This window comes from Fusarium coffeatum, assembly GCF_003316985.1.
Source record: "Fusarium coffeatum strain FIESC_28 chromosome Unknown BRIP53273_contig_110, whole genome shotgun sequence".
Classification (NCBI taxonomy): domain Eukaryota; kingdom Fungi; phylum Ascomycota; class Sordariomycetes; order Hypocreales; family Nectriaceae; genus Fusarium; species Fusarium coffeatum.
Genome location: NW_022157903.1, coordinates 67,127 through 91,879, shown reverse-complemented (window position 1 = coordinate 91,879; position 24,753 = coordinate 67,127). Strand labels below are relative to the sequence as shown.

The 24,753-nt window shown below is 48.1% G+C and overlaps 11 protein-coding genes across 11 annotated transcripts; 8 read left to right on the top strand and 3 right to left on the bottom strand.

The window, feature by feature from the left end:
* Nucleotides 1–1,009: 1,009 nt before the first annotated feature.
* On the top strand, nt 1,010–2,818 carry FIESC28_05051 (uncharacterized protein; the record flags this gene model as incomplete). The annotated part of the gene is made up of 1 exon (XM_031159198.1): nt 1,010–2,818. The coding sequence occupies one exon, from the start codon at nt 1,010–1,012 to the stop codon at nt 2,816–2,818; it is 1,809 nt and encodes a 602-aa protein (XP_031016698.1).
* A 1,570-nt stretch (nt 2,819–4,388) lies between these two features.
* FIESC28_05050 (uncharacterized protein) lies at nt 4,389–5,615 on the top strand (the record flags this gene model as incomplete). Its single annotated transcript, XM_031159197.1, has 5 exons — nt 4,389–4,523; nt 4,569–4,858; nt 4,910–5,104; nt 5,159–5,402; nt 5,451–5,615. 5 exons carry the CDS (start codon nt 4,389–4,391, stop codon nt 5,613–5,615), a joined length of 1,029 nt encoding a protein of 342 aa, XP_031016697.1.
* A 522-nt stretch (nt 5,616–6,137) lies between these two features.
* Nucleotides 6,138–6,518, bottom strand: FIESC28_05049 (uncharacterized protein; the record flags this gene model as incomplete). Its single annotated transcript, XM_031159196.1, has 1 exon — nt 6,138–6,518. The coding sequence occupies one exon, from the start codon at nt 6,516–6,518 to the stop codon at nt 6,138–6,140; it is 381 nt and encodes a 126-aa protein (XP_031016696.1).
* A 1,058-nt stretch (nt 6,519–7,576) lies between these two features.
* Nucleotides 7,577–8,738, top strand: FIESC28_05048 (uncharacterized protein; the record flags this gene model as incomplete). Its single annotated transcript, XM_031159195.1, has 3 exons — nt 7,577–8,441; nt 8,495–8,651; nt 8,708–8,738. The coding sequence occupies 3 exons, from the start codon at nt 7,577–7,579 to the stop codon at nt 8,736–8,738; spliced, it is 1,053 nt and encodes a 350-aa protein (XP_031016695.1).
* Nucleotides 8,739–9,345: 607 nt separating this feature from the next.
* On the top strand, nt 9,346–10,266 carry FIESC28_05047 (uncharacterized protein; the record flags this gene model as incomplete). The annotated part of the gene is made up of 1 exon (XM_031159194.1): nt 9,346–10,266. The coding sequence occupies one exon, from the start codon at nt 9,346–9,348 to the stop codon at nt 10,264–10,266; it is 921 nt and encodes a 306-aa protein (XP_031016694.1).
* Nucleotides 10,267–11,611: 1,345 nt separating this feature from the next.
* On the bottom strand, nt 11,612–12,619 carry FIESC28_05046 (uncharacterized protein; the record flags this gene model as incomplete). Its single annotated transcript, XM_031159193.1, has 1 exon — nt 11,612–12,619. One exon carries the CDS (start codon nt 12,617–12,619, stop codon nt 11,612–11,614), a length of 1,008 nt encoding a protein of 335 aa, XP_031016693.1.
* A 526-nt stretch (nt 12,620–13,145) lies between these two features.
* FIESC28_05045 (uncharacterized protein) lies at nt 13,146–15,032 on the top strand (the record flags this gene model as incomplete). The annotated part of the gene is made up of 3 exons (XM_031159192.1): nt 13,146–13,251; nt 13,298–14,166; nt 14,427–15,032. The coding sequence occupies 3 exons, from the start codon at nt 13,146–13,148 to the stop codon at nt 15,030–15,032; spliced, it is 1,581 nt and encodes a 526-aa protein (XP_031016692.1).
* A 738-nt stretch (nt 15,033–15,770) lies between these two features.
* FIESC28_05044 (uncharacterized protein) lies at nt 15,771–16,196 on the bottom strand (the record flags this gene model as incomplete). The annotated part of the gene is made up of 1 exon (XM_031159191.1): nt 15,771–16,196. One exon carries the CDS (start codon nt 16,194–16,196, stop codon nt 15,771–15,773), a length of 426 nt encoding a protein of 141 aa, XP_031016691.1.
* A 588-nt stretch (nt 16,197–16,784) lies between these two features.
* FIESC28_05043 (uncharacterized protein) lies at nt 16,785–18,193 on the top strand (the record flags this gene model as incomplete). The annotated part of the gene is made up of 2 exons (XM_031159190.1): nt 16,785–17,508; nt 17,562–18,193. 2 exons carry the CDS (start codon nt 16,785–16,787, stop codon nt 18,191–18,193), a joined length of 1,356 nt encoding a protein of 451 aa, XP_031016690.1.
* Nucleotides 18,194–18,628: 435 nt separating this feature from the next.
* Nucleotides 18,629–19,482, top strand: FIESC28_05042 (uncharacterized protein; the record flags this gene model as incomplete). Its single annotated transcript, XM_031159189.1, has 2 exons — nt 18,629–19,007; nt 19,058–19,482. 2 exons carry the CDS (start codon nt 18,629–18,631, stop codon nt 19,480–19,482), a joined length of 804 nt encoding a protein of 267 aa, XP_031016689.1.
* Nucleotides 19,483–22,462: 2,980 nt separating this feature from the next.
* On the top strand, nt 22,463–24,367 carry FIESC28_05041 (uncharacterized protein; the record flags this gene model as incomplete). The annotated part of the gene is made up of 3 exons (XM_031159188.1): nt 22,463–22,532; nt 22,682–23,044; nt 23,103–24,367. The coding sequence occupies 3 exons, from the start codon at nt 22,463–22,465 to the stop codon at nt 24,365–24,367; spliced, it is 1,698 nt and encodes a 565-aa protein (XP_031016688.1).
* Nucleotides 24,368–24,753: the final 386 nt, after the last annotated feature.

The window sequence follows — 24,753 nt, the reverse complement described above, 5'->3', positions numbered from 1 at the left end:
ACAACCTCACCTTCCTTGCATGAGTCAGCGGAACATCTCCCTCCAACACAATCCTTTACAAACCCACTCAACAAGCGTAATTACAGGTGTTTTCATCTGGAGCCTCATCACCCACTATTGACGGATGTTATGTCTCCATTCGGCGAATCTGGAATCTTAGCATCTAAGATACGAGAGATCTCCCATGCTGTTTAATAAGCGGATCATGCGATAAAGAAAAGGAGTTTAAAATAAATTCAGCTCCGTCTCCACTTCGAAAACATGCTTATTGGATAACCTTGGGTCTCGGACCCGACGCTTGCTAAGCTTGAACCGGATTTCGGCATCGGCATGACGCAACTCCGTGGCAAAAGACTTTGAGCGGATTCTACAACCAATGGCACTATTTGCGCAAAGTTTTCGCATAGAAACTCCGCGGACTTTCCATGGTCTTCATGCTGGCGGACTCGTTTTCGTCCCCGAAAAAAGGCTAACGACGGATCTGCAAAACTCTGATTCACACTTGATTTTCTAAAACGCTAAAACCGCTTAGTATCCGTTGGCTGCCACGTTGATGGTACCGGCGTTTGGTATGATTACGGCCGAAAAGACCGATCCGGACCCGATAGCCCATTAGATTGGATCATTCCACACAGCCAAGAACCGAGGCATCTGGAAAAGGAGTAACCTAGAACGCTGCTAGCGTCTCGCTTGGTGATATCATCCCTTGTCGGATTTAACGTAAGGACCAACAGCCCTTGCCTGTCTGGGTCGTCTTGCCGCGGCGGATCCGTCATGGAAGATGCGAAGAAGCGAGCAAATTTCTTTCTTTTCCCCGTTACGTCCTTGATTAATAAGGTAAAGTCCGATTGCAACTACCTGGTCCCTATTTAAGTCGCTTGGCTCCCGTCCCTTTCTTTGTGATCTGCATGCTCTATCCAGACAACGGGTTTTTAACTCTATCTCCCCCACCAATTCCCATCGACGCTATTCACACACACACACAGCGACTCGATACGACTACGATACGATGAGCGATAACGATAAGATTGAAGGTCCTGCGAGGACCAAGATCCCTTACTGGCGATTGGTCGCTGACCAAGCTGGTATCACACCCGAAGTCGAAAACTACAATTACGATGGTTCAGGTACAGAGGAGGACCCTTACAGAGTGAAATGGATCCCCAATGATCCCCGAAACCCCATGGAGTTCAGCCAAGTCAAGAAGTGGTTCATCACCATGACTGTCGCTCTCACAACTCTAGCTGTTGCCCTTGTGTCATCAGCCTACACTGGCGGTATCCGACAAATCATCATGGAGTTCCAGATCAGCCAAGAAGTCGCTACTCTTGGTGTGTCGCTCTTTGTCTTGGGTTTCGCAATTGGTCCTCTTCTGTGGGCGCCTCTGAGTGAGATGTTCGGTCGTCAATACCTCTTCATTGGTACCTACGCTGCCCTCACTGCCTTCAACTCTGCTTGCGCCGGCGCCAACAATGCCGCTGCTCTCATTGTTCTGCGATTCTTTGCGGGCGCATTCGGCTCATCGCCTCTTACCAACGCTGGTGGTACCATTGCCGATATGTTCCCCGCTTCCCAGCGTGGTCTCGCTATGGCCATCTTCGCTGCCGCTCCCTTCCTCGGTCCCGTCCTTGGTCCCATCATTGGAGGTTTCCTTGGTATGAACGCTGGATGGCGATGGGTCATGGGCTTCCTTGGAGCATTCTCTGGTGCTCTTTGGATCCTTGGTACGCTCCTCGTCCCCGAGACCTACTCTCCAGTCCTTCTCCGTCGCCGTGCCGCCAAGCTCTCCAAGATGACCGGCAAGGTCTATGTCAGCCAGATTGACCACGACCGTGGCAAGGTTACCCTTGTCGAGTCTTTCAAGACTGCCCTCTCTCGACCTTGGATTCTTCTCTTCCGAGAGCCTATTGTCCTCCTGCTTTCCATCTACATGGCCATTGTCTACGGAACCCTCTACATGCTTTTCGGTGCTTTCCCCATCGTCTACCAGCAGCAGCGTGGCTGGAACGCTGGTGTCGGTGGCCTTGCTTTCCTCGGTATCATGGTCGGTATGCTTGCAGCTATCGGATACACCATCCCCATGAACAAGCGATACGTCAAGATTGAGCAAGAGAACGGTGGCTTCGCTCCTCCTGAAGCTCGTCTCCCCTCATGCCTTATCGGTTCCATCTGTCTTCCCGTCGGTCTCTTCTGGTTCGCTTGGACCAACGGTCCCAACACTCACTGGATGGTCAGCATCGCTGCCGGTGTCCCCTTCGGCTTCGGCATGGTCCTTGTCTTCCTCAGTGTCATGAACTACCTCATTGACGCCTACACTATCTTCGCCGCCTCTGTTCTTGCTGCCAACTCCGTTCTTCGATCTCTATTCGGTGCTGCTTTCCCTCTATTCACCAGCTACATGTACCAGGACCTTGGTATTCACTGGGCCTCTTCTGTCCCTGCGTTCCTCGCCCTGGCTTGTGTTCCCTTCCCCTTCCTCTTCTACAAGTACGGTGCTTCCATTCGTGAGAAGTGCAAGTTCGCTGCTCAGTCTGCTGCCTTTATGCGCAAGCTCCAGACCGACAACGCTGCCGCTTCCGATGAGGAGAAGAAGGACGAGGCTGCCCCCGCCGAAGAGACCTTCGACGACGATGCTTCCACTGAGGTCGATGAGCCTGCTTATGCCCCCATCACAGCAAGCAGAACTCACCAATCCACCCGATCACACGCCTCTCGTGCTTCGCGCGCGTCTCGGGCTTCATTTGCGTCACGCCGCAAGTCATATGACGGAAACCCTTACGACATTGACCGCGTCAACACAAGACAATCATTCACATAAAACAATCATCTCATAAACATAAAAAGTTATTGCTTTACCGGGTCGGATACCCAGCGAAAATTGACGGCCGTATATAACGTTTAATTACATAGACTTGCTTCTACAATAATACCCCATTTCTTACCTTCATTCATCTCATCCTGAATCGTTATGTTAAATGTGTGACCATTGATCGGAATGACGTAGACTGAAGATCCTAATCCATCATCGCTTGACTCAGCGTGCAGTAGAGGCTTGGCAACGAAGCTGCTAGCATTCTCAGTAGCGCGTAAGGCGAAGTTAGACTTTTGCTGTTTCCTTGGCAATTTAGTCAAGATGATGATGCACTGACCTTGTAAAGGATGGCGCTCATACCACGCCCTTGTCTGCGTTTTGGGCCATGCATAATGCAGAGAATCTCCTGGAACCCACTGTGCATCTTGACAAGGGCACATTCTGGAGTTTTCTCCCACCGACCTATTCTTTCTGCGTGAAATCTGTACAAAAACTTCCATCGGAAAAACCTGGATCCGTGGTTATGGCATCTCGTGAACAGCGAGAAGGTCCTCGGTTCGATCCCAGGCAGAACCACATTTTTGCGCTTGCGGGGAGTGCTCAGAATCGCTCAACTTGCTAAATCGAGGCAACAGACATTCCAATTTGCAATGCCGAAGGTTTCTTGTAGGTGGTTGTCCTGGCCATTCACAAAAGGCAATCCGCTGAGGAGAGAAAGTGTCACTTTAAGCCAACCGTCCCGCGACGGTATGAGTGACAATGGCTACCCTACTCTGATCAGTGGTACAGATAACGAGCGAGATAATGGTACGCGCATAGTAATCTCATACCATAGGCTATGGGGCAGCTTTCAAGGCGAAGATATATATATTACCATAAATAACATCAACAACGGGAGAACGGAAAACTATCTAGTTAATACCTTAAAAAAAAAAGCCAAACTCGAACGACCCAATGTGAATCAGGACACCGACACAGAGCGTCGATATATCCTTGCAAGCACACTTAAGGATGATACATCCTCCTGCGAGCAGATGGAAAGATATAAAGATATCATATTAACTGTTGATCCTTTTACAACGTATCTAGTCGTAATATCGTACTTCTGAGTCACTGAATTAACACAGCTATCATACGACTACCGGCGCACCGCCTCAGAAACCGACGTGCTTAATTTCCACGAGACCACTCAGCCCCGTTCAGGTCAACAGTCAGCACTAACACGCTACGACCCCTGGTTCAGTCGGCAAAAAACTGCCGCACTAGCTTTGGAACAAAATACGTGAGTATATCTGGCGTACTTTTAACCATATACCTGTGTGTTTATTTTCTTCATGCTAGTGGTTGTGCCCATAATATCGGCTGCCTCCTTGCGTTAACATACGATAGAAGCCGTGCGCGAAAAGGATTCTTAGTTTCAATCAGGTCTGTTTCAAGGATTTGTCCTCAGATGAGAGGATGGGCAGTTAGACGCAGAAACTCGGGCTGTGCAGAATCCTTTCAGAACATATAGTATGCTCGCCATCCCAGTGCAGATCAGAACAATCATCAATTCTTGGCATCCAATCTATTTACTATGCACTCTACCTTGTTCTCTTTATTGACCTTGGCAGCCATTGGCCAAGCTGCCTCGTGCTCTGCTGGTCGCAAGTTCTCTCTCAAGAGGAGTTATGATGCTAGTAACTTCTTTGACGAGTTCTACTTTCGAGATGTGAGTTCAGCCAGACACAATAATGCACTAAAGCTAACCGACTAGGCGGCCTACTACGATGGTATCGATCCTGCATATGAAGGAGATCCTACCCATGGATCGGTCAACTACGTGAACCAGAGCAATGCTCTAGCTTCCGGACTCATTAGGACAAACGCGAATCAGGTATACGTCGGCGTTGATGCTAGTCATAAGTCAAAGCCTGTTGGTTCAAGCAAGACCAGACATGGCAGGGACAGTGTTCGTCTTGAGTCAAAGGAAACCTATGACTCCGGACTCTTGATCGCAGATATTGAGCACATGCCTGGAACGGCATGTGGTGTTTGGCCATCTTTGTAAGTCTTGTAATTTCTACAGTACCATTGAAAAAGCTAATCGTTTCAAAGCTGGTCGTACAACTTCGACGAGGACCCCGTTGGAGAGATCGACATCATTGAGGGTATCAATGACCAGAGCCAAAACGTAGTCTCGCTTCATACGTGCGGCGCTTGCAAGTTCACAAAGATCGGCGGCCTTGACGAGCGATCCAATTGCAACAACGGTGGAACAGAGTCTGATCAATGCGAAGACGGAACCAACTTGTCAGCGTTTTTCCTCAGCTATGAGAATGGGATGATTGCTAACACCACCTAAAGTGACGGATGCGGTAGCACTCATGCTGAGGGATCGTACGGCTCCGCTTTCAACAAGGCCAAGGGTGGCGTATACGCTACCTGGTTGGAGTCAGATGCTCTCAAGATCTACTGGTTCCCTCGCGACAAGATCCCAGCCGACATCAAATCTGGCAAGCCTGATCCATCTAAATGGGGAACGCCTGCCTCCAAATTTGTCAGTGGCTCCGGATGCGACGTCGGAAAATACTTCAAGGGACAAACTATTGTGAGTACTATATCACAGACTGTCGAGAGATACTAATATTAAGTTTAGATCATCAACACTTCTTTCTGTGGAGATAACATCGATCAGGACACTTGGGATGGAGAGTGCAGAGAGTCAACTGGCGCAAAGACCTGCGACGAATATGTCACGAACAACCCTGAAGCATTCAGTGACGCATATTGGCTATTCAACTCTATCAAACTGTATCAGTAGATATGTCTCTGAGCAACGAGTTGCTGATTTTGTCAGTGAATATGTACGAACAAGACGGCGTGGATGATACGATGCCCTGTGCTTTCAAATGGCGAAGATAGTCACTTTTAGAATGGATAATATTGCTTTATTTCATTTAGAAAAGAACAAATTGTAAGAACAATCAGAACAAAATTCAAATTAACCTAGCAACTTCAGTCGAGTCCTAGTGGACCTAATCTCAATACTCGATCAAAACCTCCTTTTATCGCACCCTGGAGATCCAGCCTCCAGCATCCATTCTATCAGCGTTCTATCATCCTTAACATACCGTCGTCTCTACATCAGAGTACTCCCAACACTCAGTGCCGTTCTTGTCCACACGAACTAGCTTTCCAATGGTAGTCATCTTGTCGTTCAGAGCTTCGTCCTTGACATCCCGCTTCGCTTTGCACCGCTCGCATTGCTTCAGTACCATAAGGTTCTGTTGCAGGCAAACACCACCGTCATCGATGTCTTGCAGACACTTCCAGTGCGTGTGATCTACACGTACTTGAGCAGTCTGCGCAGCATTGCCAGACATCCTCGTCTCTTGGAGGGTGAGGAGGCGAGACTGCCAGTTTCCAGATCAAGCTGCTCAAAGGTGGTTGCTGGTTGGAGATTGCGGGACTCTTCACGGCGAGGCTCTGGCGCACGGCGAGAGGGAGGGAAGTATTGGGGGTTGCGAGCTCGGAAGTCGATCGCTTCAGGCGAGTTGTCGACAACTTCCTCCAGGGGTCCGTAATCGTTGCCTGGAGCGCCCTGCAAGTAGCGACCGTCACCATCGTGGAAAGAGTACTGTTTAGTTTCTTCATCATAACCGACTCTCTTAACACCCGGAGGCAGACGACCATGGTCGTCGTCAAAGTGACTAACTCTAGGCATTTTGGGACTGACTTACAAGATAACAAGTGGGATAAGGTCGCTTAGGATGAGAACAAGAGTAGATTTGAATGGCTGTTGATTGGTGACCGATTTAGTGGTAAACGTGGAGGTTTGTGGTGTGTTGTTACTACTCTTGGATGAGATAGGCTGGTGGGAAGATAAACTGCTGAGAAGAAAACAAAATTTGTAACAGAATCGTCTGAATATTTATAATATTTTTGAATATCTTTCTTAGTAACATATATTATTGTTAATTCTGAACATTTTGGATGTTGTTATCGCGAAGATGAATCACAGAGGAGTGTGGACAAATGTGCATCATAAGGTTGTTTCTGGATCACTGCAACATCTCTTCCGAACAAATTCAGTGACCTAGAACATATTAGGATAACCATTGTTTCCCCGATATAACTTCGTCTGTACGCCAATGCCAGTGTAGACTTTTGGTATGTTTGGTCCAAGTGCACGTCTTGTCCTGTCAGAGTTGCATGGTTAATTGGCGATAATGTTAGTTGAGATTGGAAGCAGGGTTAGTCAGTGAAGCGAAGCCATTACACAGTAATAAAGCCACATGAGGGGAGAAACAGATGCAAACCGCTGGTGTCAGAGTCTCTCATGATCCTGGTTCAGATCACACAACCAGAGACGAGGGTGATCATCTCGCCAGATCAGCAGTCAGATTGGGCTTTGAAAAAGAGGCTCAGGCCTCTTTAATGTCTTTCTTCAGTTGGTCAGGGCTGAGAATGCATCGCGAAAGACCAACCCAGACTATACATGTGTTACAATGACGGTGAATAACGTTGACATTCATCTTGTTTGCCATAGAACAGCCGAGGCAGACCCCACTGAAGGACAACCCATGAACGTCTCGCTTGGCACACTCACCAATTGATAACATGTGGTTGTTTCATCCCATTTGAGACGTACATTCGCTTGACATGCCGCATTGAGAAACGTCAGTGACTAAAATCGCTCAATTTAAGTTTGCTCTTACCTCCTCATTTCCATCCCCACGACCCATACCTTAGTCCAGATTATCTCTGTACGACACGACGATCATGGCCGTGGATACTACAGCAGAAAAGACCCCTTCCCCCAAGCTAACACCGCACGGGCAGGCTGTCCCACCTGAGCCTGCGGGTCAGCTCGATGCAGATGACAATATCACCGACGATGATTCGGCGATTGGCCAGACTGACGATGAAAGCTCAACTGCTTCATTGACTTCTACTATTTACAAATACAGAGAGGAAAATGGCCGAACCTATCACGCTCACAAAGACGGCGCATACATTGGTCCGAATGATTCTCAGGAACAGGAGCGACTGGACTTTCAGCATGGACTTTGTCTGTTGGCTTTTGACAACCAGCTTGTTCTTGCCCCCATCTACAAAGAGGGCAGCATCCCTGTACGTCGCGTTCTTGATGTCGGTACTGGAACAGGCATCTGGGCCATTGATTTCGCCGACGAACACCCTGAAGCTGTCGTTACCGGAGTGGACCTAAGCCCAATCCAACCATCTGTTGTACCGCCGAATGTTCAGTTTCAAGTCGATGATATGGAAGACGAATGGAATTTTTCTGAGCCCTTTGACTATATCTACTGTCGATTTATGACCGTCTCATTTGCCAATTGGCCGCGATTCTTTGAACAGAGTTTCGAAAATCTGTCACCTGGTGGCTGGATGGAGGTCGTGGATATTCTTCCTCCCACATCTGATGACGGTACTATGTCACCCGATACAGCACTTTACAAATGGTCACACCTTTTGCTTGAGGCCACGGAGAAGATCGGTCGTCCGTTTGGCGGCACAGCATTTTATAAATCCCAGATGGAGGATGCTGGTTTTAAGGATGTTAGCCTCCGAGTTTATAAGTGGCCTCAAAACCGCTGGCCCAAGGATAAAAAGTACAAAGAGCTAGGTAAGCACTTTTCCATGCGTGAAGGAAGGTCAATACTGATTGAAAACTCCTAGGCTCATGGACACTTGAGAATATTTCAAGTGGCCTCGAAGCAATTAGCAGCGCCCTATTCACTCGAGTCCTGGGCTGGTCCAAATCTGAGTTAGATGGGTTCCTTACCGATGTCCGAAAAGACATCAAGAACACGTCTATTCATGCTTATTGGCCTGTGTAAGTTATCACAGTAGATGTATTTCCTTTGAAGAACTGATCTAACAACAATGTAGTTATGTAATCTGCGGACAGAAACCATCTTGATGATCGATGTTTGTCCCAGAAAAGAGTCAAATATAATGTATTTAGTGCATGATGTGTAACGAAACATATTTGTCTATATTTCTGTAAAGCATTTGATGCAGTACAAGAATATCGATTTCGCCCAATGCTTACCAGGAACGGCTTATTCTACTGCCGACTCCCCGGTCTGATTACCAATGTCATCTGATTTGTAATATGTGTGCATACCAGACCTCGAAAAGGAACAATCGTGCGCAAGATCGGACCATCCCTATTGGTCGTCTTATCTTGTCCCTATTTCATCTCAAACTGTTGGAGAAAAGCAATGCAAGTAACTTTGGAACAGGATGAACATGGACGTCACGCTTTTGATAGCCACGTTTGTACGGCACTATCGGAGTTCGGGACATTTTGTTTTCCGATCAATAAGAGCTGATCTGCAGTGTTGAATCCTGGAGGATCGAATGAGTTCGGGTAGCCGCAAGTACTCCGCCCACTCAGCCGGCTAGGTCACCAGGTTTAGACATAAAAGAGCAATCTTACAACGTCAGTATTCTGGGAACAACACATTTCAAGCTTGTTCAATTCTGAGCAAACCATTCATTCTCTATTTAGCAAGTCTAACAAGATGAATCCCATCGCCTTTGTCTCCAGCGCGACTGGTCGACAAGGCTCTGCCGTTGCCCGCCAGCTTCTCGACATTGGCTGGACCGTCCGAGCGACAACTCGCAACGTGGACTCAACCACCGCCAGAGATCTGAAAGACAAGGGTGCTGAAATGAGGCTCGGCGACTGGGAGAATGGAGATGGACTCAAGGACGCCATGGACGGATGCACTCACCTCTTTCTGAACGTAATCCCCAACCATGCTACTGCCACCTCCGAAGTTCCACTCGCCAAGCGTATGCTTGACATAGCCAAAATTACAGACGTCAAACACGTCGTATACTCTAGTGGCATGGCTATCAAAGATTTCGATAAAGGAAGATATTACAACCCGAACCACCCAATCTGTCGAGGTCACGGCTGGAAGCGCGACATAGAAAACCTTGTCCAAGAGGCCGGCTTTGACACGTGGACAATCCTCCGCCCAGGGTTCTTCATGTGTAATTTTCTCGAACCAAAAGTCAAAATGATGTATCCCGATCTCGTGCCCAACGGCGTTTTAAAAACAGCTTTTACGCCCGAGACTCGTCTACCGCAGGTAGATGTCGAGGATATTGGGAAGTTTGCAGTAGCTGCATTCCGCGATCCAGAACGGTTCAACAAGCAGTTTGTCCCAATTGCAAGCGAGAAACTGTCACTCGATGAGATCATGCAGCAGTTGGAAGACGCGACTGGCCGGTCCTTTAGCAGTGCGTTTCTGACCGATGGGGAAATCGAGGAGAAGATGGCTACAGACATGTTTGTTGCTATGCAGCTCATGGCTAGAGATCTGGAGGACAAGGTTGACATCGAGAATGTCAAGAGCTGGGGAATTCCTCTGACTTCGTTTAGAGACTTTCTTGAGAGGGAGAAATCCTGGGTGAACAGCACGTACGTGGAATGAAGAGAAACAGTTACATCGCAAGACATTCTACTGCTGCTGGAGCATGAATAGGCTGCTGTAGGCATAAGGGACGAAATATTCTAGTGATCTTATGCTGACTTAGACTGGCACTTAGGCAAATTTAGTTCAACGTCCTAAGGTTTAGGAGAATTCTTCTGTTATTAATATTCGTTGTTCTGTACTAAGCTCGCTGATTTACTGATTCCCTCTGATAAGCCCTTCAATTCTTATCCTCCGATCAATCTTGCGACGCTCCTTCGAACCCTTCCTCGAAATCTCCCCCTGAAGCCCGCTCTGTCTCGTCCATGTGGTGCAGGGCGATGGCGCAATCGTAAGTCTTCAACAACATGCCTGAGCCCCTCCGCCAATCTCATCAGCTCTTCTTCCCGGCCCTCTAGGAACGGACCATAGATATACTAAACATCAGGACCACGGCCTTGGGCATCCGGTATAAATCCCGAGTAACGGATCAGACTCGCTTCCGTCATCCCAAGTAATTCTTCCAACGCTGTTAGGTTACACATGCTAACGGCAGCGGCGATACAAAGAGGACACGTGAGGTGTCTCTCATGATGCTCGTATGGTGGTGGTGGTGGTGGCGGTTGTTGAACCTGTTCTGATTCCCTGGGGCGTTCTTCGTCTCGCACTACGGGCGGAGTCATTGATGCATGTGGGTGACGTAGACCAGAACCGCCAGGTAGGGATCGCCGACCTTGCCGACGTGGTTGAGAGGAGTCGCGGTCAGATTGTGAGGAGGCGGAAGTGTTTGGTGTGTTTTCGTCTGCCATTTTCGCTATGACTGCGATGTAATGATGGAAACAAGGCTATGTTGGTCGTTTCAATGTTGATTGTTTCTAACAGTGATGATGGTGTTGATGAAGTGAAAAGCAGTCGAGGTGGGTAGGCCTCAGGGTGTCATAAGAATTGGCCCCTGACAGCATAAGAGACGAGATAATCCGATCACCTTATGCTAGCTTAGGCTAGTATTTAGGCTACTTTATTTCTGTAGCCTAAGTCTTGGAGGACATTTCTTCTGACACCCACCTAGTAGGTTATATGATTCACCATGAAAGGTCTGCACCTGCTTCATTTGATACTAAAAAACCAGGCAGGTGGGCAACAGAAGGAACGTCCCCTAAGGTTCAGGCTGCCAATTAAGATAGTCTATCTGCTACTCTAAGCCATTATAAGGTGACTACATTACTCCGTCTCTTATTCTTTCGCCGGTCAATCTCTACGGCCCCCTGACGACAAGAAAGAGGTGCCAGCTACGGGCGTGAACTGTTGGAAACTGGAGGCAAATAGTTCTGCTTTCCTTGTACCAGAAACAATGGAGCATAAGCGATTACTTATTCAGCCACCGTTTGACCATCACCAGAGAGTCTTCCCACAGTCTCGCTTCATCCAGAGGGCTGTAAGTATGAGATACATAAGTCTCCGACGTCGAAATCCCATCGCTCTCGCCACGTTCTGCAACCGAACAATTACTCAGATAAATGCCACCCCTTCCTTCCCAATCCTTCCCAACTCCAGCCAGGACAGTAGTAGCTGCTGCCTGCTCAAGACTCTGTATGTGGTTCATTTTGTCAGAAATGACACTCATCATTACCTCCTGTGGAATATGCCGACCAATATTAGAAGCAACCAGACCCGGGCTTGCGCTGGTCGCATGGATGCCGTTGCCACCATAGCGACGTTCAATCTCATTGGCCATGTAGATGTTGGCGGTTTTGGAGCGAGCGTAGGCTTCCCAAGGTGTATAGCCTGAAGCACCGGTGACCTCAAAGCTGTGGTCGTTCGAGGCACCAATGCCATGGATTCGGTGAGCAGTCGCGGCGACGGTAACTACCCGAGACCGGAACTCTGGGGTGGAGCCTTTCAAGAGAGCTGGTTTGAGAAGCTCAAACAGGAGGAAGTGTGACAGATGGTTTGTAGCGAATTGTTCTTCAAAACCGTCAGAAGTCATGGTGAGCTCCGGAATAGCCATGACACCGGCGTTGGCGATATAAATACTGATTCTGTCGGTCTTGGATAGAATGACTTCTGCTGCTGCTCGAACACTGTCCATGAAGCCCAACTCCAGTTGCACAAGCTCCATCTGATCCGGGTTCCAGAAATTAGCAAGGGCCTCTTTGGCCTTCTCGAAGTTCCGAGCCGTGAGGAACAGTTTGATGCCGGTGGCAGCAAGAGCTCGGGCAGTTTCGACACCAATACCCGATGAGACACCGGTGATGACGGCGGTCTTTCCCACGAGCTTGTGTTCCATGCCTTCATCTTGGACAATCTGAAGAGCTGTTGGACGATCATCGCCAGGTCCTTTGGGATTGACGTAGAGATGAGCGTATGGAGACATGGTGGATTGTGTAGTGGGGAGTAGAGATTCTGTATGAGACTTGGGGTGTTAAAACTCAAGAGTAAGTGATTTCGTCTTTTCTGTGTTTAGCGGTCAATCGGTGTGATGTTCTGATGATTGTGTGGTAAGGATAACAATGAGAAAGAGGGTCTCCTTCTTCATGAACCTCATTGCTATATTTATAGCCTTTATGGTCTTGGTTATACAAGGAGATATCGGCATTAAGGCCAAGGGCCATCAGACCCATGATCTTTAGAATGTTATGACTATGTTTGGTCCCTCATGGCCCCATCGCTTGTTAGAAGTTGATGACATTGTAACTCAAAGAAGGTAAATACGATGTCCAGCGAATTCGGGTATTTGCTAACGGCATTTAACCGCACGCGACGTTGTAGATCATCTTGATGACATTTTGTCTTGATTTGTCTTAGCGTGCCATCCACGACATGTCAGCTTCTCGGGATATTTATGCGCCTCAAGCCCCGACACAGAAGCTTACCTTTTGACTTCTCTTAGACTAGTCACCATGGAAAACACTGAACCAGCGTCGCTTACGAGTCGGGTGGGGGTGGATGATGCAGAGAAGAAACAGCGGCGCAAACTTCAGAACAGACTCAACCAACGAGCGCGCAGTGGGTTCCTCCATTCACATGCTTGATAACTATTTTGCCGTTCAAGGCAACGCTCTGACGTCGGCAGGAAGTCGTATGTGTAATGATGATCAATCAAAGGCTCGTACCAAACACCAGGATCCGGGCTCCGGAGTCAAGCTGTGGAGGTTAGACGAATTCGACTTGGAAAAAAAGCCTGCGTCGCCAAGGCATGCTAAGACAAGCAAAAGTCACACAGTCATCCTCGAACCAGACCGCCGGTTCTTTTTGACAAGTATATACAGTGGCACGCTTAGTGCCACTGACGTGGAGCTGTACAGCCAACAGCTAGACATCCAAAAACGTCTCGCTTCAGCTTCGCAGCTAGCATGCCCTCTTTCAGACCACTTGCTCTATCTTATCAACTACAATGCGTTCAGAGGACTGTTTTTCAACAAGGTCACTCTCAGCAAACTGGTACACCATCTTGCTGTGGGACCGGACCGAACTGAAAAGTTGGATATTATGCTGGGTCTTAAGAAGGATGCTATCTGCGTCGCATTGGGCCAGGACGTGCCACCCCATCTTCAGCCAACGCGATTGCAGTCAGAAATAGTTCATCCGAACTGGATCGATCTTGTACCAATTCCGAAAATGAGAAACAACCTCATCATGAGCCAAGATCATTTCAACCATCGTCTATTCGTCAACGACGTGATAGGGAATTTGTTGGAGGACGTCATGATTAACAAGTACGGAGAAGGTACTGGACCCAGAAGCCGTTTGAAGTTGAAAGGCAAGTCTAGTGACTTTGCTTCAGATAGGAGTGGTATGATTGTTTGGGGAGAACCACATCGGATGGAGAATTGGGAGGTCACGGCTGAGTTTCTACAGAGATGGGGCTGGGCTATGGAAGGGTGTCATGAGCTGATGAGGGCGACTAATCAGTGGAGAGCGGTAAGAGGTGAAGCGCCCTTGATGCTTGAGACAACAAAAACCGGGCATCTGGGATTCTGATTGAGCATTTTGGTAGTCACTCCATACAAGCACCATTTCTTTCCAAGCCGCAGACCTCAGTGGATCCCTCGCTTCCAAAGGCTGATGCTATCCTGCCCAACCAGAGAGGCTTCCAAGACAGATAACACCGTAATAGTGATCGCAATTCAAGAAATGTTTCGTTTCTCTGGATATTTTCCAGATATTCGGAATTTTATTAGGCCGAAAATGCAGAGTCGCAGTCGATGGGCCTGGTGTATCGTATCAATGACATCAACCATCATCATGACGACGGTATTTTGGCTGGTATAATGTCGTCATTATACCAGCCTCTCCATAGCCGAACTCACGACTACATCAATTCTTTTTTCACTTTTGAATCTCAATTCGCACCACATAACTCACGAATCGAAACCTCGAGCCTTACTCAGTTTCTCTACGTCCAACATTCGCATTTACAAGTAAAAATGACCATCGCACGCCAATCTCTCTCCTCTCTCCGACGTCTCCCAACTGTCACATCCGCTCTACGAGCCAAGCCAACATATGGCCCATATACCTCAATTCGCATGGAGTCAGGCAAGGTCAAAAACCCTGTCTCGGAAAGCCCCAATGACGCCAAGGACGGCGCCGACCATACCGACGGTGCTATGGCTTCGCTCAAGGGCGCGCCAGGCAAGGGCGATGCATCGTCTTTTGAGAATCAGAACTTGACCGAGAAAGAGAAGAAGACCAATAGCCAGAATGCGCAGGCGAACGATAGTAAGGAGGGAATCAAGGGCGAGGCTGGAGAGTTCAAGAAGTCGGGAAGAAAGCCCAAGCCTTAGAAATGAGGCTATTCGCATAGAATGCAATTGAAGTGGAATATTTGTGAAGGATTAATAAAGAAATTATTCAATTTGCAATTGTCCTTTTAGTCGTGACGTTTTACCAAAAACACCAATGCGACGGCCTGCTTGTTCCTGACACGTGATCTCTGCACAGATTCATCTCACTTTGCTGGCTTCACCGACGACTCAATCCTCAAATAATTTACCAAAACACATCTTTCATTGCACCAAAATGTGTGGAATTCCGGGGTTTGTAAAGAGTCTCTATGAAGATCTCATGGAAGCCATAGATGATCTTTTCCCCGACCGCACTCCCGACAAAACTCCGCTGGTGAACAACCGCCAATCCTTTCCACTTCAACAACCATATACCCAAGGATACACCACCGCTGCCCGCCCAGTCGCAGAAAACCACCGTCGAGTTACTGAGAAATTGGACGCCAGGACGGCTGCCGCTCGAATGCCTGATGCTCCCAAAGGCCCGCTGACGAGATGAGCCGAGTTGAAATTTTCATGTCAGTACTTTTCTCTGGATGCGGTACATAGCTAACGTGAGATTAGACGCATCTTTTTTGGAAAGGGTTTATCAGCATTTGCAAGAATTGATTTTGAGGAATAAATATGGCATTAGTGAATGCGTGGTCGGATTAAATAGATTTGAGGGTATTATCAACAAAAGCCATTGAAATTCTCCGGTTCGTCGACTCCCAGCTCTCTCAACCCTGTGAGATACAATCACAGCTTCAAATCGCAATCCATTCTAACCTTGCTGAATCCAGCCGCAAACTCTTTGGCACCTTTCTCATCCATAGGGTCGTATTCGCCCTTCAGAGGCTTTTCCCAGACGACCTCCGTAATCACTCCGCCTTCTCTTTCAATAGCCTTCTCATTTCTGTGTGCCTCGGGTGAAACTTTTCCGATCAGAGCTATCCTCTCCATGCTAGTCCAGCTTCTACAGAAGCTGACTCTAATGTTGCCCTCCCGGTCGGGGCCGTCGGTGCTGCACATCCACTTATCGTCCATGTCTTCAGGCCGATGTCCGTAGATGAGTTTGATCATTTCGGGGCCGGGAACATGAAGATCCCATTTTGCACTGAGAGGAGCTTGAATCGCCTTGATGTTTCTGAAGCTAGCGCGTTGCTTTTTGGTGTTTGAAGGCATTGTGCGGAAGTGACGATGTTAATGTAGAAGAGTATGGAGATTGATGATTTGATTGGAATTGATACGGTTTTGAGGAGTCAGTAGTTTGTATGAACAGCAGATGAGTCTGCCCGGTCTATTTATCTCTGTCTGAGCATAGAGTAGAATATAGCCCTGGCCGTAAGCTGAGCTGTCTGCCTAGTTGCTCCGCCCCAATGAATCCATTATCTTGACATCCAAGCCTCCACGCCTGTAACGCTAAATAGAGCCAAAATCTGACAGTGATCCATAAATTGGGCTGATGCGCAGGATATCAAAATTGACACAAGTGGCTTGACCTTGTGCGCTTTACCGTCAGGGTGTCAGAAGAATTGGCTGTTAAGAGCGTAGAAGACAAAATGACTTGGTTAACTTGCGCCGCCTTAGCGACGAGCTTAGGCTGCTTTATTTTGGCAACCCAGAACTGACCCAGTGACTAAGCAACTATGGCCGATGTTTTGTCGCAGCATGCAGATAATCTTTCCCCGATCATTTCCAACATCACAACAAGAAAGGTTGAGACGCACATCGACACACATCTCATTGTCCAGATGAGACAGTACGAAAACCATGGACAACCTTCCGTCAGAAATCATTCGCAATATTGTCCTCAGCCTCATTGTCAAGACACGCTGGTTCCCCCAAATAAATGAACATTGCCCTGTAACATCGCTCGCGCGCTACGCAGCGATTTCTCGACAATGGCAACCGATTGTAGAATCCATCACATTCCGACATCTAATCTTGAACTCGACTCGGCTCGATGTCGCTCACCGCGAAAACTACCTCAGTCCTCTTCGCCTCAGTTATATTCGGTACATCTGGTACGATTTCGAGTTCCCCGCACACAATCTAATTATATCGACAAATCCGGAAGAAGATTATGATGATCAACTGGTCTTCAACAAAAGCGCGAAACAACTTTTCAGTGTTTTGTTGCAGATTCCGCCTCGACCAGAGCCGGTAGTAGGCTTGGAGATATTCATAACGCCGCCGAAAAAGTTCGCTCTGCGACTTCTGAGGAACGAAACGAAAAGATCAGTCGAAAGGTTTCAAGTCCTTTGTGGGACTGTGACGCCTATGTTTGTCGAGCTGTTCAAGGACTGGGAGGCGGATATTGGCGATATACCAGCTATCCATTATTTCAGAGTGGAACCTGGCTCGGCAAGCATACTTTTCTCTCCATCTTCGATAAATCGCTTTGCGTCGAAGATGACACAACTATCGAAGCTAGAATGGTGGCTCACAGATGAAGAGTTCATCGAACCGTCTAACGAGTCGAGTCAAAGAACAAGTGAGTTTTCGCGGAGAGAGATGAATGAGGTACGTCTAACGTATTCGGTGTAGTGTTCGCGCAGACACTTGGGATGATTCCATTATCCGTGAGATCTTTCATCCTAAGCTATACACGACTGCCGCCACGAGGATCAACCGACCGCCCCAACAGTTTAGTCCCGCCTTCTATCCAAGAAGATCCTCTTGGTCTGTCATTTTATTCTTTCACGCAAAGACAAGCCCTTGAAGACTTCTATCTTATAGCCAGGATAGACACCACGATACTTTTACCTGCACAACCAAACCCCGATGCTCTGTGGCCCAGCCTACGTTCCTATAACCTCGAACTCAAGGAACATCTTCCATCAGGCGAGTGTATCGCCCAATTCACACTTGGCGGCAGTGGGACATACATCTACGACCAGAACATCATGAACAGGTTCGCCATCGCGGCTGGCACTTGCGCTGCTCGAATGCCAAAGATCGAGGAGCTCAATATCATCAACCACGGTCGTTCGCAATCAGGTATATGCTTCAACACCAAGTCGGAAGATTTACCCTGTCTTGAATTTGCAGGCAAACCGGGTATGCCTGAGCTAAGTGAGGAGACACTGGAGGTTTGGAAAAGAGCAATCAAGACGCATGGACTGGATTGGAACGTCCATATCACAGACGATCTAGATAAAGTGTACCACTTCTATTGATAGATCAAAGAGAGGCATTATCTGAAGCATTCATTGCATGCAGACTTAACATGGATCTATGCATTCACTGCCCAATTTATAAAGTCTGATATCTCATACCATAGCACCTTTCGCATAATGCAAAACTATCTCGGTTGTTTGCGAATGACTTGGCTGTTTTATTTCGAAGGGAAAGCTCCATTTTTACAGTATTACAGACGTTTCTGTCGTATCTGAAATCCCTTCCGTGGAGGGGATTATAAATCAAGGGTCCAATGGCTGATTCCTGCATATACTCTTTTGCGTCATCATGAGCGGGGTATGACATTATAACAACCACATACTCCCCAACTTGATATCAACCTGTTAATTATTTACTACCATACTTGCAAGCTATTCATGCAAAAAGTATCTCTTGTCAAAACTCGTTGGTTTTCTCCGTTCACACGATTCAAAATGGGCAGCAGACAAGGTCTCGCAGAGCTTGCACAGAACCTCATCGAGCACGGCCCTCGCAAGGCTCTTCCAACATCTCGCAGAATTCGAGCTATCCACAATCATATTACTGTCGTTGATACCACCAAAGCTGTCTATGTCTGGGAACATGACAGTTTTCCAACCATCTACGTGCCTTTGGTGGATATCAGGAACGGCAAGTTAGCTGATCAGCAGAACATCTCTGTGGAGCTCAAGGAACGCGCGGCGATTTCGCAACTCATTGTTCCTGGTCATGATGTTCTCGAGGAGAAGAAGGTAGATGGAGTTCTACGATTCTTCCAAGATGTGACTCTTGGGCCGCTTTCTGATACGGTGAGAATCGAATTTCGCAGTATAGGTATGTGTTCATTCATACAAAATAGCATTACGAAGCTAATAATTGTTTAGACCAATGGCTGGAGGAAGATGAACCCATTTTTGTTCACGCAAAAGACCCTTACAAGCGCGTAGACATCCTCCGTTCTGAGCGCCCAGTAGAGGTCAAGGTCGCTGGCAAAACAGTTGCCAAGACCGAATCTTCCATGCATCTACTCGAAACCAGCCTACCAACGCGTTACTACCTCCCGCTTACTGCAGTTGATCAAACTTTCCTGCGAAAGAGCAATCTCAAGACAAAATGTCCTTACAAGGGAGAGGCCGAGTATTATCATGTGGTTGTGGATGGAAAGACATATGAGAATCTGGTTTGGTATTATAATCACCCGACTCATGAGAGTGGCGCTATCGCGAAGATGGTTTGCTTTTATAATGAGAAGGTTGATATCATCTTGGATGGGGAGTTGCTTGAGCGGCCTAAGACGAAGTTTGCTTGATTTTGTGGTTGATGGTTTTGTATTTCGTGTTTAACAGCAGTTGCTTCCTCATTCCTGAAATCACTCCATGACATGAATCAATTTGCTCAGCTGCCGCTCTTATTCATAGAATGTGACTGTCAATACTATCGATGACAGTGGTTTTGAGCAAACCTTGTTATCTATAATCGACATTTGCAAAATCACCATACCGTCCAAAGTCACGCGAGCAATTATGTTATGCAAGGGTGATGCAGAATATTGTTAACAAAATGATATCTGAAGACATAGAAACCTTCGATTAGTATCGATCCATGATAGTTTAATGAATCACCGAGGCGACGTGCATAATATGAGACAGGTACGCGGCTCAAGAAAGAAGAAATTACAAATGGAACACAGCGGCATGGGTCAATACAAACCAAGACTTTTTGTCTCACCCGTTTCAGTTTCTATGACGCTGAGACTTGGTTACCAGCGGGACGTTCCTGGACTACAATGCTTATTTCCCCGTGCGTAGGGACCGGTAGAAATTACATGCAGGGATCACACCGATACGAAGCTTTGTGCTACCCACCTAGAATTCCTCCTTGTTGTGTACCGGTAACACAATGCTGTGCACAAAATTTTATATCATGATTCAACGAAAGCCCGGTTTCTGAAATGATCTGTCGCACATCACAGACAAAAGCAATTTGTCTGGGTGAGCACGTTGTTCAGCCACATACCAGTTTTGATCGATGATTGTTGCAAAATGGAAGTCGTCGCGATGTGCGTTCGCCGGGATTAACGTTCTGTAGGTCTGGGAGATGGCTCCTTGAATGGACCACACCGCCGGAACAATGGATCAAGATCTAGACTCTGGAGACATCAGCTGTCAAAAGCCATGTGCTAAATATATGATATCTAGCAATGGTCTCTAGAATCGGATTTTTTTAGTGTCTGGTCCAATTTCCCATGCGATGGCGAGTTGGAGTTGGAGGACCCATATAATCGGATTTCTCACCTGCGCGATCGGGGAGGAAGGCCAGGTTACCAGGTTACTTATCAGGCGACGACGATAGTGCGCAATTTAAGTCGCGCATGATCAAGGGTGTATCCATGGATACCCGCTCCATCGTCAATTGTCAGACGAAGAATTGGTTGATGAACTTGTTTTCGTGGTGGTACAAGACTGAACGGTCAGTCCCCAGCCCGAATCTGACTCTGCCAGCCACCAGGACAGAATTAGTACGAGAAGAAAGCCGGTGAGCGAGCGGGGAGGGGGACCATCAGCTCACCTCACGAGCGCGGCAGTTTAATGCACTAGTAATTAAGAAATGCACCATCAGCCTCTTCCATTGTTAATTATTGGTCCGGGTGTATTACTGTGCATATAACCGTCAATGTCTGGGGTTCCAGCGCCTTATCGTGCTTATCTTCCGACATGATACGATACGATATTGGGCCAAGGATGGATTGCTAAGGGTCCGTGCATATTGGATGGATGGATGGATGAATGCTTCCATCAGAAGAGGGGAGAGAAAAGAAGAAGCACCCATCCATATGCAGAGCACACACGACAGAATGGAATAGGCCCTGTTGATTGATGCCCGCTTGCTGCAGATCAGCAAGCAGGGACCTCAATACGGAAGCTAAGCAAAAAGTGAGAGATCCAAATCCGATCTGTCACCTCGCCTACCCGATACCACATCATCACATCGCACATCCTGTCACCGTTCTTTTGTGTGAAACCGTGAATGAATGAGAGAATGACCTTTACCGTTTTCAGCCTCATCGTCACTTGCTAAGCACCACCATCAATTGGCTTGTTTCTCTCCGCGCTAGCGTTAGCCAGTTGAACGATTTCCGTTTCGCCACACCTGACAATGCCTTAGTGTCATTACTTGGCGGAAAAACGGTGTGCGATGGGGAACAAGATCTGGGATCGTTGATGATAGCTGAGACAGGGTTTTGGATTGGTTTATGGAGTGTTAATCCAAGATGTGCAAATGTCCAAGCTTTGTTTAAACAGTGACAAAGTCTGTTGTCGCTTGTTGTTACAGTTTTGTGCTGTCTTTTTTATGTTAAAGTTCGTTTGACAGATTGACAGCTCCAGTATGTTTTGCATGCACATTGACGACATCCGACGAAGCGAAAGTGTATTTTGCCACGGAAGGCAAAAAGATGCAAGCAAACATCAAAGAAAACAGCTTGCCACTGATCATCCAGTCTACTGTACGGCATTGTCATCCCAAGCACGAGAAACAAGGTCAGCCGACATAAATTCGTGAAGTAGCCGAAGTTTAGTCGGCATCTTTTTGTTCAAGATGGTCAAAGCGAAGGACGAAGACGAAGAAAAAAAAAGCAAAAGTTCTTCTCGTGGTGGTGATTCATGTTAGTGCTGGAGAATCGGTATCTTGAGTAATGAGCAAGGGTTAACCCGGGAATGCGAGGTATTGAACCTCGGCCAACGCCCATTCCATCATTGAGATCTCACAATGGATGATGCCTTAGAATCCTACGGATGATGAAGGGATAATCCACTTCAAGGTTTTACCCCATCCTTTGTCCTGAATCCTAATGCAGGATCGTGGACAGGCTTGACAGGCAGCTGAAGGTTGCCCGCCCGGGATTGTTATTTTTTTGTAGGCGCTGTAACCCCCCTCTCGCCAAGTGATAACCACTGAGGGGGCAGTTTACTGGGGTTGGTGGCAACCTGGAACTCACTGTACGTGGGGGTTTGTAGCGTAGCACCGAAATCCAGTCGGTTTACGGGCCGGACTACCTACCATAAGCACGCGCCTGATTCAGTGCGCCCGAGGTGTGAAATTCTGTTAGCCTACTCGTACCTACTTGAGAGTCATATGGCCCGCCAAAAGATTTTTTTCTTTCCCTCTTCCTTCTCCCGACCGTTTCTCTTTTTTCCCTTTTCATCTTTCCCCTTCCCATCCCCCGTCCTCACCGTCGACAGTGGTTTCATCCATTCAATTGGTGATCAGAAGGAAAAAGAAGTCGCGCCATGAATCTAAGGAAAGCAAAAGTCGACACAGATCCGAACGCCTTCCCGACGAGGCAGCTAACGATTCTCGGTACGTCATTGCCCAGCGCAACGTAGCTCAGGCAGTCCAGCCCACTGTCACTGCCACTGACACTGCGTCTTCACCGCCATCAATTTCGCCCCCATCGCTTCGCGTGCCCCTCACCCAGGATAAACAGTTTCGCTAACAATGACGACCAGCAATATGTCGATTCTCTGAGCCCATCGCATTCAATTCCATCCTGGCCTACACATTTTTGATGGTCAAGGATTTGGGAATTGATGAGAAAGATGCTTCATTTTACGCGGGATTGCTCGTCTCGGCATATGCGCTCGCCGAGGCGCTGACTTCTATGGGATGGGGTATTTTGTCGGATCGCATTGGGCGAAAGCCTGTAGTCTTGTTCGGACTCGTCGGTGTCGCTATCTCCAGTCTTATCTTCGGTCTGGCAAAGTCTTACTGGGTTGCTCTTTTGGCACGATTTGTGGGCGGCGCCCTCAATGGCAACGTCTCTGTCATGCAGACCATGGTCGCCGAGATGGTGAAATTGCCTGAGCATGAGCGTAAGCTTGCGCCTTTTTTCTTCGGATGAAAATTCAGCAGAAGCTAATTATGTCACAGCCAAGGCGTATGCTGTACAGCCTTTCATCTGGACTCTTGGCGGCATCATCGGCTCCGCCATGGGAGGATTCCTTGCCCAACCCGCCTACTGGTACCCTCGATTCTTCTCCGAAGACGGACTTTTTGGACGATACCCTTTCTTGCTTCCTAACCTCGTTTCGGTGATTGTCGTCGTTATCGCCGTTATCCAGGGTATTTTCTTCCTCGAGGAGACCCTCGTCAGACCTGGCGAGGAGGCCGAGAATGCCGCCCTCAACTACCAGGATATTCCCGTTGTCGACGACCTGGAGTCCATCGACGAGAGAACTCCTCTCCACGGACGCGTCCGAAACCAGTACCGAAGCTCTGTTTCTCGCAGCCGTATGCGACACATGTCTCCCTCGACCAGCCGATCGCGCCCCCGCTTCGCAGAGTCCAGTTTGGGTATGGCTGTTGAACACGACTTCATCGATCTGCGTCGATCTTCCTTTGGAACCGTGCATTCTGTCCTACTGCCCCAGGATCTCCTGACACCGCCCAACGAGGAGCAGGAGAATGAGTCCCAGTCGGGCGAGAAGACGTTCAACTATACCGTCATGATGCTCATCGTCTCACTGCTTATCTTCTCGTACCACCAGATGGCTGCAAGCAGCCTTCTTGCCACGTATCTACTCGACGAGCCCTCGGAGACACGCGGAACACTTGACTTGGTCGGTGGTCTCGGTTACACCGTGCACGACGTCGGATTGTACTTGGCTGTCAATGGTGGCTTGGGTCTCCTTATCCAGGGCGTCGTCTTCCCCATGTACGTCAGCCGCATGGGCGTGTGGCACTCTTTCCTCAGCATGATTATTCTCTACCCTGTGTCCTACATGCTCATGCCCTTCCTTTCCGCCTTTGCCGAGCCTTGGACCTCTGCAGGCATCTACCTATCGCTTTTGATGCAGAGCTTCTGTGGTTTGATCGTGGCCCCTGTTTGCTTGATTCTCATCAAGGATGCTACCCCTACCCCTGCTGTGCTGGGACGAGTTAACGGTTTGGCCATGTCTGGTGCTTGCTTGGCGCGTACCATTGCTCCTCCTCTTGTTGGAGTCTTCTACGCCCTCGCAGGTTCAGTTTTCGCGTGGGTAAGTTGTGTTTTGGTTGCCATCATCGGTGCGATCCAGCTGTTCTGGATCCCGCGAAGACAGCTCACCAAGGACGATGTCGTGGTGGATAACGCCCTTACCACGACCGTTACCAACGAATCCCGCCGTGGTCGTCGTGGCAGAAATTCACTGTCATGAGAATGACATCTCACAATATTGGCAACCTGCCTGGTGGAATTATCCGGAGGTTCCTCTTTCCTTTTGGCATTACTAGCGTTGAGATACGCTATCAGTAAAACAACAGCAGCTTGCACGGACGACCGCAGAAGCCTGAAAAATCGACTTGCACATATCGGACGTCGACCACCTTCACATATTACTTCCGGCGCGACCCATCGTCCGTCGCAAGGTTCGCAATTTGGCTTTCATACTAAAAAGAAGACGCTTTTGGAAAATCATTGGCGCAATAATCTCTCGATCCGATCTCCTTTGCATCACATACTGCAGCATTCTGAGCCTGTTTCTCGCTTGCTCTTTTCCCCACGACACAGACGTTACGACTATATCCGTCACTTTCTTTTTAC